The 17523-nt window shown below is 37.2% G+C and overlaps 1 protein-coding gene, 1 long non-coding RNA gene and 1 pseudogene across 2 annotated transcripts; 2 read left to right on the top strand and 1 right to left on the bottom strand.

Moving 5' to 3' along the window:
* Positions 1–1595: 1595 nt before the first annotated feature.
* On the bottom strand, positions 1596–11298 carry LOC149201288 (uncharacterized). The gene is made up of 2 exons (XR_016253407.1): positions 11249–11298; positions 1596–1873 (listed from the first exon to the last, which is right to left on the bottom strand). It is a non-coding gene; the product is annotated as an uncharacterized LOC149201288 (long non-coding RNA).
* Positions 11299–13013: 1715 nt separating this feature from the next.
* LOC149201287 (putative serine/threonine-protein kinase WNK11 pseudogene) lies at positions 13014–13858 on the top strand (annotated as a pseudogene).
* A 1885-nt stretch (positions 13859–15743) lies between these two features.
* Positions 15744–16529, top strand: LOC149201286 (uncharacterized). Its single transcript, XM_089401248.1, has 2 exons — positions 15744–15831; positions 15937–16529. The coding sequence occupies exons 1-2, from the start codon at positions 15744–15746 to the stop codon at positions 16527–16529; spliced, it is 681 nt and encodes a 226-aa protein (XP_089257374.1).
* Positions 16530–17523: the final 994 nt, after the last annotated feature.

The following is a 17523-nucleotide window of genomic DNA, read 5'->3' as shown; positions in this document are numbered from 1 at the left end:
TGGAGGAGTAAGATTATCTTTGAAATGTGCAAGCGAAGGTGGGGATGAAGGGAGCTCTTCTTTGGCTCAATGGTCTTATAATAATGAGAGTCTCCAACAATCACCACATCACACTACCATATATTCTTTAAGAAAGTGATTCCTAGATACATTGCTAGGGCTTCGACCTCATTATTAGATATATGGCCTAATCCCCAAGTGAATTTTATTTTCTAATTTCCTTGAGGTCCTTGAATGATCCCTCTACACTCATTATCCCCCTGCATGCTTCAACAATCTCATAATGTTAAGCTACATCACATATTTGATTAGATGCAAAGTTGGTTATGTGTTTGCATTTGATTTTATTAAGAGCCTAGATTTAGATATGGACAAGATAATACATCCAATCCATCTAAGATCCTGGCATCCATGCTACTGTAAAGTAATATTGCTGTAGTCAAGCCTTCTTTTTAACTACAATCATATAAGAATTTCACAACAAATATTATGCATGAGTACAATTTTATCATGATCTAAGATTCTTGAAAGGTGGAAAAATATCCTTAGGGATTTCATCCAATTCCAAATCGACCTAGATCATGATTTTTTTATTTTTATTTTGTTTATTTATTTATTTTTTATTATCATAGACCTAAACTAATGTGAACTCTCACTTTCTATATCATTATATTTCAATAATTAAAAAAAGTTTGTTACAAGATTAAACGACTTATCCATATCCATCAATACATAGAAGTTATACCATACCTTATCTTAACAAACATTATATGTTTAAATGTACACCTAGGCAATGTAAAATACAAATTAACTAAAATTAACCATAAAAAAATATGACAACTAACATTTTGTTCAACTTTTAAAGAACAAAGAGAGTTGTATCACATCAACATTAATGATCTCTTCTTGTTTTTTTCCACTTCAAGGTTGTGATAAATTCGATTACGTTGTATTCATATAACATCTAGAAAATTCTATTAACTTATAATAATAATGATAACAATAATAATTTATTTTTTTAAATCAAATAGATGTATGAAACTCTTTTCATTGTGAGACAAGGGAGGGGCCTTCACACAACAATTTCAAGTCTACTAAAATCTATAAAAGTGTAAATAAATATTTTCAATTTTGTAAAAATTTAAAATAATTACACATTTTTCTCTAAATAAAGGCACAATGTAGCTAGTTGATGATTTTTTTTTTTTTTCAGATTGACTTATTTATTATTTAAAATATGTTTTTTAATCCATAAATAAATTCAGCACCATAAAAATCTCTAGAAACACTCCATTTCTATAAATTAAACAACTTAAACAAATTTTATAAAAATTTCTTCCAAATTTTTAATTAAAATTACTAATAATATATATATATATATATATATATATATATATATATATATATATATATATATACTCAAAAAAACACTATCTCTCGATTAAACTAATTTTTATTTATTTATTTTAGGAGAGCAATCTATTCCATCTATATCTGTATATTCTAAAAAAACACATACATATAGGGGAGAGATTCCTAATGTTGTGCAGGGACCAGTAGTTGATATAATACTGGTCCCACCAAACCACCAGTGATTAAGACTTTTGAAACCAAAATTTAGACAGAAATAAATAACATTATGTATAAATAAGTATTAAATTATGTCCAAAAATCACCCATACATTGACTGGGCCCACAACTGTCCATAAATAGTATTTTACTACTTAATATTGCAAAACATATTGACCCAAGTAGAAAACAGCTAGAGCCATAAAGGCTTCCAAACTGGTCTATTCCAGAAGTACAAAACAGCAGTCACTTCAACCCCCACTCATCAGAACTGCAACTTTGCATCCCAAATAAATATGCCTACCTGCACATAACAAAAGGAATGTATGTCAGCATAACTGCTGTGTTGTTCAACAGCTAAACACCCTATGTTCAATAAATGACCCCCAACCCAATAACAATTAAATCCACTTTGTTCAATAAATGACACCCAACCCAATAACAATTAAATCCACTTTGTTCAATAAATGATACCCAGACCCAATAACTGCAATAAATGACACTCATCTCACTCTATTTCTCATTAAAACAGATCAAAGCACATGGATCAACAAATAAACAATTCCCAACCATTAGATCACATCAAATTAAATCCATACCACACATTCAAAATGAAGCCATTGCAATCCATGTGCATCCATGTCCACCAATTAAAATCAAGTCCCCAAAACTATAAAAGAAGTCCACCCACTGTTGAAGTTCATCTTATGCTTTCAAACTATTCAGCAAACTTGAAGACAACATCACAAAACAGTGGCCAATATATTCAAGTTAGTTATATGAATTACAACTCATTCTTCTTACAGTTCTGTTTTCATTGTTTTCATTTATCAGATTTCTTACATTACAGTTCTGTCCATAGGGTGACAGTTAACCTATACAGTTACAGTTAACCTTTTTTATACAGAGTTTATGTATGTGTTCTAGCTTATTATATCATCAGCTTCATAGTGATTACAGCTTACATATCACAGAGGTTACGTATGTCGTGTTAGTACTATAGTCATAGCTTGTTTACTTTACAGGAATTGAACCTTAGCTTACACCTTAGCTTACAGGAATTGAGCGAGCGATTATTATGGCTTGGGTTCTATGCAGAATGAGTTAAAACATAGAGCAAATAAGTGAATTTCTACTACTGGTTAATGGACCATAGAACTGTAAGATTTTAGATAATGAGAAAACACAATTATAAGTAACATAGCAGATGACCGTCTTATTGGCCTTCATATCTTTTCACCTCTTTGAGCTCGAGACCTTAGGGTATGGAGAGCCGGAGCCATACGAAGTTGTAAAAGTTGGACCAAAGGAATGGGGATTTACATAACTCAGCTCTGTAAATTAAGTCACAGATAATGGAGAGAAATCTTGGAGCAGAGATTGTTCTTCACAATATTCAAAATAACTAAATAAATTATATGAAAAATATAAAAAATAAATGACTGCAATGAATCTCGATTAAACTGAAGTAAAACCGATTGTCTATGACACCTAGGAGACCATAGAATCAAATGTAATAGTGATTACAGCTTACATATCACAGAGGTTACGTATGTCGTGTTAGTACTGTAGTCATAGCCAATAGCTAATCACTGGAAGAAGAAACATGACTCGCTATCCTTCCAAGCAAGCAATCCCCACATCCCTTCCTGTTCCTTATATAGTTTCATCTCCCTAGCCATATCCAATCGGAGACCGAGTCTAACCTTGAATAGCATCAGAATCAAAGCCAGCATTCGAACCATTTCCAGCCCAAGATTGATGCAATGCAAAAAAAGGTAGGTAGTAAAAAGGCAGTTAGTACTGTAGTCATAGCTTGTTTAGCTTACAGGAATTGAAGCTTAGCTTACAGGAATTGAGCGATTATTATGGCTTGGGTTCTATGCAGAATGAGTTAAAACATAGAACAAAAACGAATTGTAACTTTAATGACTCTGATAAACTTAGTAATTTTTCACATATTTTCAGACCTTGACAATCATCATTGAAACATCACATTGAAACATAATCGAAAGACATTGAAACATAATCGAAAGACATGTATTTTCAGAAGCATGAAGCTATTGAGAAAGCAAAAATTTTGATATTGAGTCGAAAGAATGCAAATAAGTGAATTTCTACTACTGATGAATGGACCATAGAACTGAGGAATGGTTTCTTAGAATGGAAGCCCGAGCGGATGACCATTTCTCTTTATTGGATTAGATGACTGTAAGATTTGAGATAATGAGAAAACACAATTAGGTAAACAAGCATGGTTAGAAAGAGTCATATGTAACTACTATGTTCTAATTGCATAACTACTGTGTTCTAATACATAATCAATACATATGGATACACTGTAATCACTGTATATGTATATCCTAATGTAATACATATGGATAGACTGTAATCACTGTATACGCATATCCTAATGTAAAAGCTCTGTTTCCTCATTACTTTGATTTCCATGGTTCTACTTATGGCACTGATTCAACCATTAGTAATGATTACACTCTACTCTATAAGGTAAGTACATATTGAATAGACCTACTTATTACCTGTATTCCCTAATCTTTAACAGATATAAGGAGAATGACGTAATTCATACATGTTTACATACCTCATTGGTTTAGCTGTATAAAGCTGTTGAAAGTAAATGGAAAATGATATATGAAAACAGTGACATACATGTTGATAATTTCCTGTAATAGAGGAAAAGTATTTTTGCAGAAGTAATAAAGCATAATTTGACATATATTCTAATGTCTAAATGCAACATACATGTTGATAATTTCCTGTAATAGAGAAAAAGTAATTTTTGCAGAAGTAATAAAGCATAATTTGACATATATTCTAATGTCTAAATGCATGCAATAATTTTACAGGTTGTTGCATCTATGGCAAAAGGAAGTTACTCTGCTCGTACAAGGAGAAGTGGTAGGAGAGTGACAAGGGGTGCGCAGCTGCGATGCACATCGTCCGATGATGACAGGCCAGCTGATGTCAATGCCGGCAATGCACCAGGGAACATTGTTGAAAATGACCATGTGACAGCCGCTGATGTTAACACAGCATCAGCCACAGAACCACCATCAACAACAGTCCAAGGGGCAAGCTCAACTAAAAAGATCAGTGCTATAAGAGGATGGACAAAAGAACAAATGTTAGTTGCAATTGACGACATAGAGTTTAATGGATACTCAGTTCGGGCATCTGCAAAAAAACATGGTATTCCTCCCTCATCAATACATTATTGGATAAATGGATTGACTCATACAAAACGTAGAGGGCCTCTTACAGTTATGACTGAGGAGGAGGAGGCCGAGGTGGTTGAGTGGTGTAAAGAGATGGCCCAACTGGGACATGGGCTAGAGTTGATACAACTCAAATCAACAGTTGCTCAAATCTGTCAAGGGAGGCCAAACCCATTCAAAGATGGGTTTCCTGGTAAATCATGGTGGTTTGGGTTTAAAAAAAGGCATCCAGAACTTGTATTGCGTACTGCTGAGGGCCTTGACAGAGACAGAGCATTAAATTTGCGCCCTGCAGTTGTGCAAAAATTCTATGACACACTTTCTAGTGCTTACGATAAACATTCTTATGGAGCAGACCATATATGGAACTGTGATGAAACAGGTTTACAGGCAGGGAGGAATTGTGGCATGCGGGTAATTGCCAAGAGAGGGAGCCGAAATGTGCCAAAGATTTTGCCCAAGAGCAGGGAGTGGATAACTATTTTATGTTGTGTTAATGCAATTGGTACTTCAATCCCAGGATTTTATCTATTCAAAGGTAAAAATCAACTGAAAAACTATATACAGAACTGTGAACCAGGTGCATGCATGGCTGCACATCCCCATGCATGGATGACTAAAGAACTGTTTCTAAGTTGGCTTTTTCACTTTGCTGCATCGGTACCAGGTGGCGTCTCGCCTAATAACAGACACCTTTTGATATTAGATGGCCATGGGAGCCACATGGCTGTACAAACAATTGAGGAAGCAAACAATTTAGGCATCGACCTGTTGACATTGCCCGCTCATACCACTCATAGGCTGCAACCCCTTGATGTTAGTGTGTTTGGCCCTTTCAAGAACTATTTCAGGTCGGAGCGTGCTGCATGGATGGCAAAGAATCCAGGGGTTGAGGTGAAAAGGTTTGAGCTAGCAGAGCTTGCAAGTAAAGCTTTTAAAAGGGCTTTGACACCATCAAATATCAAGGCTGGCTTTAGGAGGACAGGAATCTGGCCACTGAACTATGATGCTCTTATGCATGATACTGGTTGTAGCCAAGCGTTTCATGTGGATGGTCAGGAAGAAGGGAATGTCCAAACAAGGGTTGAAGTGCAAGAAGTAGATGACCAAGATGATGTTGTTGCAGCTGGCAATATGATTTCCCTGTCTCAAGGACACTTATATGCTGAAGATGATGAAACTGTATGTGAAACACAATATAACAATGAACAAATTCCTAGTAACATGGAGATTGTTCCACCAACTCAAGAAAATGAAATTCCTGTTGCTGATATTGCTAATGATATTGTTGAACATGCAGTTGACAATGACCAATTGACATTGCCAAGCCAAGTAACCCCACCTTCATGGCTAGCAGAAGCAATGATCAATATGAATGCACATAGTGTCTCAGCAACCAATGAAGAAAGCATGAACATGCCCTCACAACCAGTAGAATTGAACAGTGAAATTGTTCATTTTTTTGTGGACAATAGATCAATGGAAGAAGATGAAGGACATAATGAGGCATCAAATGAAGATAATGATATGGTTCAATCAGTTCCAACAGATACTGAAAGGGAAGTACCAAGCAATGACATGCAGGTGGGAGGGGTGGAGAAGACACTTGGACGGTTCCTAAAGCTACCAGTAGAGAGAGTATCAATGAAAAAAAATCAAGGTGCACCAGGTAGTCTTCGTCTGGGCCGAAGCTCACAGTTACTCACCTCAGAGGACTATATAAACCTGTTAGTTGAGTCAGAAAAAAAGAAATTTGAAATGCAAGAATTAAAACAGAAAAAGAAGGATATAGTCAAGGAGAAGAAGGCAGCAAGGATTGCTGCAGCACAACGTCGAGCAGAAGAATGGATTGAAAGAGATAAAGCAAGGCAAGTTAAGGACCAACAAAAGCAAATGGCAAGACAGGAAAAGGAAAAACGAAAGGCACAACAAATGCTTGAAAAGGAACAAGGGATGATCAACAATACAAGAATAGCTGATGAAACCAGGATTATTTCAAACTCATTGGACTCCATTGCAGACAATACACCATTATTCCAAGATCTCATAAACATTCAAGTGCCCCACTATCAAACTGAGGGTTTACCCACTTGCCTTGTTCCTACCAGAGCTGGTGTCAATTCTCTGTATGCTCATTACACACCTCCACTTAATGCAGGGGTCAGTAGGGAAAATGTGAGGTATGGGTACTCAGTACCTCCATGGTTGGAAGCTGCAAATTGGAATCAATCATATGGCATCAATCAACCATTTCCTAATCAGCCCTTGACTGGTAGGCCAACCTACCTGGCTCAAGAAGGTAACTCGGGGAGTTTTGGCACTCAAGATTCTCAGGGCCATAAAGAATAGGGGTGCCATATGTTTTTGGTTCTAACCACATTATGATGTGGATTTTGGATAGATTGTATCTTTTTCTTGGCACAGAAACATTTTGGCTTACAACACTAGATTGTATCTTTTTCTTGTCACAAAAATATTTTGGCTTAGAACACTAGATTGTATCTTTTTCTTGTCCTAAGAAACATTTTGGCTAACAACCTAGTAGTGATTTCTTGGGGCAACCTAACTGTGTGTTGATAAGAAATTTTCAATGGAATATGTCTTTCTGTAAAATATTAATTATGATAAAACTATTTCTATAAGTTATTCTGTGCACCCTCCCCGCCACGTCAGAAAACCACGCGTAAAAGCACATGGAGCCGGTACAACACCTGTCCACCATGGAGCTCATGTGTTGGCCATCATATCATTGCATAAAACTTTGTGTTCGCGCCATTTCACAGGTTTGTTTGGGGTCATTGCTGCGATGTTTGGGGATTCAATAATAACATTTCAAGTTGCATATGAAAAAGGCTAAATATAGAAATCAAATGACCAGACAATCTTATTATGATTGAGAGCACTCATTATCAAGTTGAGTATGAAAAAGGCTAAATACAGAAATCAATGAGGAGGCAATCTACCTCATAATAAGTTTTATTAAATGTGAAAAAGCCACTAATAATTTTATTGATTGAGGGGACACTTGAGAAATTGAGAGCACTCATTATCAAGTTGCATATGAAAAAGGCTAAATATAGAAATCAAATGACCAGACAATCTTATTATGATTGAGAGCACTCATTATCAAGTTGAGTATGAAAAAGGCTAAATACAGAAATCAATGAGGAGGCAATGTACCTCATAATAAGTTTTATTAAATGTGAAAAAGCCACTAATAATTTTATTCATTGAGGGGACACTTGAGAAATTGAGAGCACTCATTATCAAGTTGCTCTCATTATCAAGTTGAGCATGAAAAAGGCTAAATAAGTGGACCGTTATCTAAAGGAACATCATTCAACTTGATAGCTCATGCTTCAACCATAATGCTTACAAAGCAATTTCTACCCATTGTATTCTGTAATAGCTAGTCAGTGAACCCCAAGACGGGTTGGAAACAGAGACTACTTCAGATATTCACACAATGAGTAAACTATTATATCATATACTAATTTACATTAGAACTTTGAAGTGAACATCTGAATCAGAGGGACCTAGGAATAAGTCATATTTGCTCATTTACATGATCCACATCCTTAATTAAATTAAAATGAACAGTAAGGCCACTGAATGTGCAAGCCCCATTCTTGGGAGCAATTGGAGGGATGACCTTGTTCGCTGGAAGTGAAGGAGGGAGAAGTATAGCTTTGTCCACTCAACTCCCTCACAATCAGATGGAAACCCTGAGACAGATACTCTTGATCATCCCGTATTGAACATTCTTTCGATTTCTATATGTGGTTCCATATTAATATGTCTCGGTTCTTCTACTTAGTGGACAGTTCACACCTCAATGGCTCAATGGCTAGACAGTTCGCACCTCAATGGCTCAATGGCTTTTCATGTGGTCAATAAATTTTGACATTAGATGTTAGGAGAGATGGGTTTGACACTCAACCCATTAATCTTTGGATGATCTTTTCTCTAAGAGCATTTTATACATTGTATTTTTTATGCCTTCGATCTCAACATTGAAGGCATCAAATTTGCAGCACTGTACAAAGCTCTAAACTCACATATGGCTCCAATAAGTGGACCGTTATCAAAAGGAACATCATTCAACTTGATAGCTCATGCTTCAACCATAATGCTTACAAAGCAATTTCTACCCATTGTATTCTGTAATAGCTAGTCAGTGAACCCTAAGACGGGCTGGAAACAGAGACTACTTCAGATATTCACACAATGAGTAAACTATTATATCATATGCTAATTTACATTAGAACTTTGAAGTGAACATCTGAATCAGAGGGACCTAGGAATAAGTCATATTTGCTCATTTACATGATCCACATCCTTAATTAAATTAAAATGAACAGTAAGGCCACTGAATGTGCAAGCCCCATTCTTGGGAGCAATTGGAGGGATGACCTTGTTCGCTGGAAGTGAAGGAGGGAGAAGTATAGCTTTGTCTACTCAACTACCTCACAATCAGATGGAAACCCTGAGACAGATACTCTTGATCATCCCGTATTGAACATTCTTTCGATTTCTATATGTGGTTCCATATTAATATGTCTCGGTTCTTCTACTTAGTGGACAGTTCACACCTCAATGGCTCAATGGCTAGACAGTTCGCACCTCAATGGCTCAATGGCTTTTCATGTGGTCAATAAATTTTGACATCAGATGTTAGGAGAGATGGGTTTGACACTCAACCCATTAATCTTTGGATGATCTTTTCTCTAAGAGCATTTTATACATTGTATTTTTTATGCCTTCGATCTCAACATTGAAGGCATCAAATTTGCAGCACTGTACAAAGCTCTAAACTCACTTATGGCTCCAATAAGTGGACCGTTATCAAAAGGAACATCATTCAACTTGATAGCTCATGCTTCAACCATAATGCTTACAAAGCAATTTCTACCCATTGTATTCTGTAATAGCTAGTCAGTGAACCCTAAGACGGGCTGGAAACAGAGACTACTTCAGATATTCACACAATGAGTAAACTATTATATCATATACTAATTTACATTAGAACTTTGAAGTGAACAACTGAATCAGCGGGACCTAGGAATAAGTCATATTTGCTCATTTACATGATCCACATCCTTAATTAAATTAAAATGAACAGTAAGGCCACTGAATGTGCAAGCCCCATTCTTGGGAGCAATTGGAGGGATATCCATATTGCAAAACATATACATCAGGTTCAGGAAAATAGCAAAAACACCAAAATTAATAAGCAGGAGTAACAAATTCCAGAGACGAACAAGACTTCTCTTCCTCCATAGTTAAATAACTGCAATGGTAGCCCATACATATGGCCATTAAAGAATTTGTTATTTTCAGCGCAACAAAAAAAACCCCATATTTGCTTAAACTATAAATATACTCAAATCAGTCAATTGAGAGCAACGTCAGCATGGAAACAAAAAGGACTGTGTATACAGGATATCCATATTGCAAAACATAGCAAAAAGCACCAAAATTAATAACCAGGAGTAACAAATTCCAACAAATTCCAAAAACGAACAGGACTTCTCTTCCTCCATAGTTAAATAACTACAATGGTAGCCCATACATATGGCCATTAAAGAATTTGTTATTTTCAGCGCAACAAAAAAAACCCCATATTTGCTTAAACTATAAATATACTCAAATCAGTCAATTGAGAGCAACGTCAGCATGGAAACAAAAAGGACTATGTATACAGGATATCCATATTGCAAAACATAGCAAAAAGCACCAAAATTAATAACCAGGAGTAACAAATTCCAACAAATTCCAAAAACGAACAGGACTTCTCTTCCTCCATAGTTAAATAACTGCAATGGTAGACTTACACTGCCCCATACATATGGCCATTAAAGAATTTGTTATTTTCAGCGCAGCCAAACAAACCCCAAATTTGCTTAAACTGTAAATATACTCAAATTAGTCAATTGAGAGCAGCGACAGAGGGTTTCGAGGCTTCATTTCAAATACAAAAAGTGAAGTTCCTGACAGAAGCTTTCATGGACGAGGAGAAGATAAGTTATGCAAGTCAATTGAGAGCAGCGACAGAGGGTTTAGAGGGTTCGTTTGGGGTCATTGCTGCGATGTAGGAGTTTCCCTTTGTATTTCTGCTCGGGGGCCGAGGGCACGGGATGGCCGAGGAGCACGGGACGGCCTTGGATAAACAGCTCAAAATATCCCATAAACCCTAAACCTTCAACAACAAACAGCTCAAAATATCCCATAAACCCTAAACCTTCAACAACAAACAGCTCAAAATATCCCATAAACCCTAAACCTTCAACAACAAACAGCTCAAAATATCCCATAAACCCTAAACCCTCGGAAAAAAATCCTCCAAAAAATGCCATAAAACGCCATAAAAGTTTACAAAATATCCAAAAATAGAGATGTTGTGTTGAAAAACACAGAGAATGCTGGTAGGATTAAAATCCTACCGGGTACATGGTCGCCGACCTCCCCCACCTTCCCTGGAGCTCGCCAGACCTCCTCCACACCTGCAACGACGTTCTGCACACCTGCAACGAGAAGAAAAATATATATTAGGGAACTGAAAACCACAAAAACACCACCACAAAACAGCAAATTGACAGCAAAACACCATTTGACCTCGAGATCTCCAAAACAGCGACCGACTCCTCCCCAAACAACAAAATCGTCGAATAAGACCAGCAACAGAGAAATGCTAAACAACTGACATTCCAGAACGACCAAGAACTCCAGGCGGAAAAGCACAAGAAAAGGAGAAGCGCTGTGCCAACCACAAACCCTGAAACTCCAGCAAACATTCGCACCAGCACCTGCATACCAGGCGAAGCGCGCAGGTCCACAAACCCTGTCAACCGAACAAACGCCTCAAACAACACACGAATAAACGACGAAGTGCGCAGGTTCCGGGGCCGTCCCGTGCCATAATCGGCGGGGGGCTTCGCCCAACAACCGGCCCCGAGCAGAAACACAAAGGGAAACTCATACATCGCAGCAATGACCCCAAACGAACCTGTGAAATGGCGCGAACACAAAGATTTATGGGTTGATAAGGTAGCCAACACATGGAGCTCCACGGTGGACAGGTGTCGTACCGGCTCCATGTGCTTTACGCGTGGTTATCTGACGTGGCAGGGAGGGCGCACATGTAATGGCGACCCTCCCCTATATATACTCTAAAAAAACACTATCTCTCAATTCAACTAAATTTTATTTATTTATTTTAATAGAGCAATCTATTTCATCTATATATATATTCTTAAAAAAACACTCTCTCTGGATTAAACTAAATTTTATTTATTTATTTTATGAGAGCAATCTAGAGCAATCTATTCCCTCTCTCAGTTAAACTAAATGTCATCTATTTCATCTATTTGTTTTATCAAAGAAAATAATTCAATGAAAATCAAAATCTATCACCAACCTAGCAATAAACCACATAAAAAACAAAGCAATCCAGGAAGTTGGGAAAAGCTCATAACCAACGAGTTACTCTGAACGTGTCAATGCTCTTTCAGTTATGGAATATTCAGTCCCCACAATTATCCAGACAGATATTTATGCGTAGCTGGTATTTCTGGGTCAAACGCAACCTCAAGTATATATATCCACGTCTGTTATTCACATCCTCAGGGTGCTCTGCCTGTTATCGGCCTAAATATTTTTTCGGTTAACGAGAACAGACTCAGCGATTTCTGTGGTTACAGATAGACAGGTATGTTTTCTCCATGCTCCTATTTGTTTTTATGAGGTTGCTTTTCTTGATCTCTGTTTGGAACTCTGCACTGCAATGGTTCTGCTCAGACTCTTATTTCTCGAGGATTCTGTTTATCAAAATAGTTTTACGAGATTTCTTTTCTACCAACAGAATTTGTTTCTGTGTAGAACTAGGGTTTTGGATTTCCTGGTTTGATTTAAGATTGCCTGGCAATTTTAATTTTTACACTTCAATTTATTGGGTAGCTTTCTGAATCTGGCGGCTCTGTTTTTTCAGTATCTCTGGAGCGAAAATGCTGTCAGTGTCGTCAGTAATCCCACAGGAAGCAAAGTCTTCTGTCTTTGCTGTCTGTTCGTCTTCCGAATTTAGGGAAAATCTCCATTTCTGTGTCTTCCTATAGCCCTGCAAGGGTTTCTGTTTATTAAATTCAAATTAGAAGAGGAACCTAATTTGGAGTTCTGGGGTTAGGGTTTCCTTTCCTTTACAGAGGTAGAGAAATGCCTAGTGTAGAATATGACACCTGTGATAAGGACAGGGAACCCTTTGTGGAACTGGATCCCACTGGTAGGTATGGTCGCTATGAAGATTTGCTGGGCCGTGGTGCCATGAAGAAGGTATACCGAGCTTTTGATCAGGAAGAAGGTATTGAGGTTGCTTGGAACAAGGTGCCTCTGCAAAACCTAGATGATGCTTCCATACAGAGGATCTATGCAGAAGTCCGTCTGTTGAAATCTCTGAGGAACAAGAACATAATTATGCTCTACAATGCATGGCTGGATAGAAAGACAAGTCATGTGAATTTCATTACCGAGGTCTGTACCTCGGGTACTCTGAGAGAGTACCGCCAGAAGCACCGTCATGTCTCCATGAAGGCTTTGAAGAATTGGGCACTTCAGATACTGGGAGGATTGCATTATCTTCATAATCATGAGCATTGTGTAATTCACAGAGATTTAAATTGCAGCAATATTTTTGTGAATGGCAATAGTGGCGTTCTGAAGATTGGGGATCTGGGTCTTGCCACTACACTGATCGTTGTGCACACACTGTCCTCGGTACTCCGGAATTCATGGCCCCAGAATTATATGAGGAGGATTATAATGAGCTTGTAGATATTTATTCTTTCGGCATGTGTTTGCTGGAGATGGTTACTTTAGAAATTCCTTATAGTGAATGCCGTAGCGTTGCTCAAATTTATAAGAAGGTGAGTTGTGATATAAGGCCTGCAGCATTGGAAAAGGTTACCAATCAAGAAATGAGACAGTTGATTGAAAAATGCCTGGCGGCAGCACCGGTGAGGCCTTCTGCTGCAGAACTTCTGATGGACCCATTTTTTAAATGAGTACATGCATGCCCCTATTAGGTGCATGCATGCACCTATTAGGTGCCAAGTTGTTTTACTGTACAGGATACATGTAATAGGTGCCAAGTTGTTTTACTGAACAGGATACATGTAATAGGTGCCAAGTTGTTTTACTGAACAGGATACATGGATTTCTGCCTATTTATTTTGCCAATTTACTTTTGAGATCTGCCCATTTTTTCAAGAGTTAATGCGAAGAAAAGTTGTTATAGATAACTGTAACACAATCTAGAAGATAAATGATATTATGTCTATACATTTTTCTTCCGATATTTCTTAGATTTAGCAATTTGGAAAGATAGATAAATGATTTTAGATGTGTATAGATTTATTGTAGGTTATTTGGCCAGAATATTTAATTCTATTTTTTATTTTTTGTAATATGAAAAAGTATTATATCTACAGTGTTTAAGTATTAAATTTATTGACATTTAATTATTTTAATTTTGATTGGTTGATAATTTAATTTATTATAAATTTGTCAATTAAAATATTGTATGTTATGTTTAGAATATAATATTTTTAAATATTGATATTGTATAAATTTTAGAAAATTATTGAAAATCTTGTAGATTATGAGGTTAGATTCTTATAGAATGCAATTTAATTCAATATTATAATTATGCATTTGAAAAATGAATCTATTGTTTTGAATCAAGGAATAATCTAAACTTAAAGTCAAACATGTAAGAGAGGCTAAGCTATTTCAACCACTTAATATGAAACATTTAGTAGAAACTCTAAACTATGGCTATGTCTTTGTAGGTAGCAAAAGCCTCCTATAGATTTATGGTGGTGTAAAGTATTAGAATGAGTTAGCATGCAAAACAAAATTTGAGAAGTGAAAAACATCTCAATGGTTCCAACTGCACACTTGAACTGAGTATTGCATTTAAAGTAATATTTTTGGGACATGGTAAGAATTACTATGTGCCCATTTTATCTTCGCAATTATTAGAGTTTCAATTGAATTTAAACTATAAGTTATTTTTAATTAGATTCTAGTTATTGATAATTGATTCTATTTTTATTACAAGTTTATGTTGATATAATATTTCCCTTTTCATAGTAACATAAGAAAATGATACTTGCTTTCGAAGTATATTTATAAAAGAAATATTTTTAACAATCAATTTCTTTTTATTTGATTAATTGCAATATGCCCCCATATACCTAACCCCACCTTTAAATCATCTTTCCCTTCATTAATTATCATATGTCCCTATACATATCATTATCATATGCTTATATACACTTTTAAATCAATTGTTGTTCCCTTAATTAATTGTCATATGCCTTTGTACATATCAGAACCATATACCTAGCCCCACTTTTAAAGAATGGAAACTTGGTTCAATTTTCTCAAATTCATATTATAAAATTTCCATATTCAAAAGGCATCTTTTGCAATGTGTTCATTTTGTCTTCCCAAATGATTAGAATTCAATCACACGATTCCAAATGTTTTTTTACTTTATTATATGATAAATTTAAAAAATTATAAGTTGTTAATAATGTTAATATTTATCCTTTTGTTTCTATGCAATGATTTGAATTCAACCAAAAGCTCTGTTAGTTGTGATAGCCCCCTTATATCACAAGCATATGCATAACCAATTGCAACATATAGGAACATGTTTAATTTTCAAATTGATAGCTTTTACATGATGATGATGATGATGATGATGGTTAATGTCTGCTGAGACCAAACATTGGTCTATCGGACCTAAAGAAACAATTTATTTATTTTGATTTAAGATTTTATTCCTATGCTCAAAAAGCTTGGAGAGAAGCCAGTAAGTTTTCGCTGCTGCGCTGCAACCCTAGCCACGCCTTCTGAGCGACCCTGTAAGCGCTCTCCCTCATGGAGCCTGGAGGCGGCCCTGCGGCCCCTCCCCCCTTTCCTCCGGAGATCGAAGCCTTCAAGGCTCTTGTAACTGCAACAGGAAAACGTTAGGCCACAGGCCCGCAACAAAAATTCGTCAAAAAACTGGACAGTATTCCAAAGGTGGCCTTACAAGAGGAGGAAATCTGTAGATCTGCATTGAATCTTGCAGAAAAAGGCCTGATCGGCCAGTTCACCGGTTTGTGGCCATCCCCGAGAGTTGTCGAAGAATGGGTCAAAAGGAACTGGCTACCTTTGGTAAATGAAGGAATCAAGATCTATTTTGTAGGCAAAGGGTTCTTTGTTTTCCTGTTTGACAGTTCAGAGGACAGAGGCCTGATTTTCAGAAACGGGCCATACTTCATGGGGCCTCAAGGACTCTACCTGAACAAATGGTCTACAGATTTTGACCCAGCGCAAGATGTGCCCAAGGCGGTTCCTGTTTGGGTGCGCCTCCCGCATCTTCCTCTGCATTGCTGGAATCAAACCTCACTCCAGTCCATTGGAAATGCTCTTGGAAAATACATAGACCAAGCCCCAAGGAAGGACCAGTATTCCTGTGCCCGGATCTGCATGGAGGTCGATTTGGAAACAGGATTACCCGAAGCGATTCAGCTATCGGTGGCAAACTGGACACACATACAAGAGCTTGATTACGAACAACTGCCCTTCAAGTGTCGTTTCTGTCACGAGTATGGGCATTTTGCTAGATACTGCAAAAAAAGAAGCGAAGAGACAACAGAGAAGGAAAAAGAAGAACAATAGAAACAGGCAAAGAAGACAACATTCAACAGACATAGTAACAAAAACAAGGCTAAAGGGACAGAGAAAAAAGTAGATAATGGAAGCACAAGTAACCAAAACGCCAGAAGCAGTGAAACAAAAGGCAATGAGGGGGATAAAAACCCCTTTGAAATCCTCACGCCTCCTTCAGATCCTTCGGAAGCAGGGGAAGAAGAACCACCACAGCAGGAGAATATTGAAACCCTAGAACCAGGTAATAACCCAATCTCCATCCCAACCAATATTTCTTCTCCATCATACGCAGATATAATAAAAAAAAAGAAGAAAACAATAGAGAATATGGGATCATCAGATGATGAAACACTAGAAAGGTCAACAAAAAGGGCTGGACGAAGATCAAAAAAGGAAACTAGAGAAGAGGAGTCAGAAAGACAAAAAACCATCGGCAGTCAAGCTACCATCGAAATGACACTAGGGAGGAATATCAGGCCTAGGGCCTCCAAAGGAGGAGGGCCTACCCCTTCAAGTGGTAAATGATGCAGTTGATCTCTTGGAACTGTAGGGGTCTGGGTAATCCCAACAAGGCAGAGGCTATCAGAGACTTATTGAAGATGGAGACCGCGGACATCCTTATGCTCCAAGAGACCAAAGTAGAAGGGGAAACCCTTCTAAACACCAGCGCTAAGAAATGGAAATTTGATTCAGGAAAGGCTGTTAGTGCAAGGGGCACAGCTGGAGGATTAGGTACTTTTTGGACAAAAGACTTCTCACTAGAACGATTCTTAGCGACTCAACATTGGATTTTCACAGAGCTGCGTCACACCGTAAGCAATCTTACCCTCGCTCTGTTTAACTTGTATGTCCCTGTTCATTATGAAGAAAAGAGAGAGTGCTGGAGGTCACTTATAGATTATATAGCGCAAATCAGTCCCACAAATTTAGTCATAGGTGGAGATCTGAATATAACTCTAGATCCCAAAGAAAAGAAAGGAGGGATCCAGTCTAGAGATCCTTT

The sequence above is a fragment of the Pinus tabuliformis genome, chromosome 2_1 (genome assembly GCF_031772625.1).
Source record: "Pinus tabuliformis cultivar Carrire ecotype Pingquan chromosome 2_1, CPIR1, whole genome shotgun sequence".
NCBI lineage: Eukaryota > Viridiplantae > Streptophyta > Pinopsida > Pinales > Pinaceae > Pinus > Pinus tabuliformis.
This window is presented reverse-complemented; position numbering and strand designations above follow the sequence as displayed.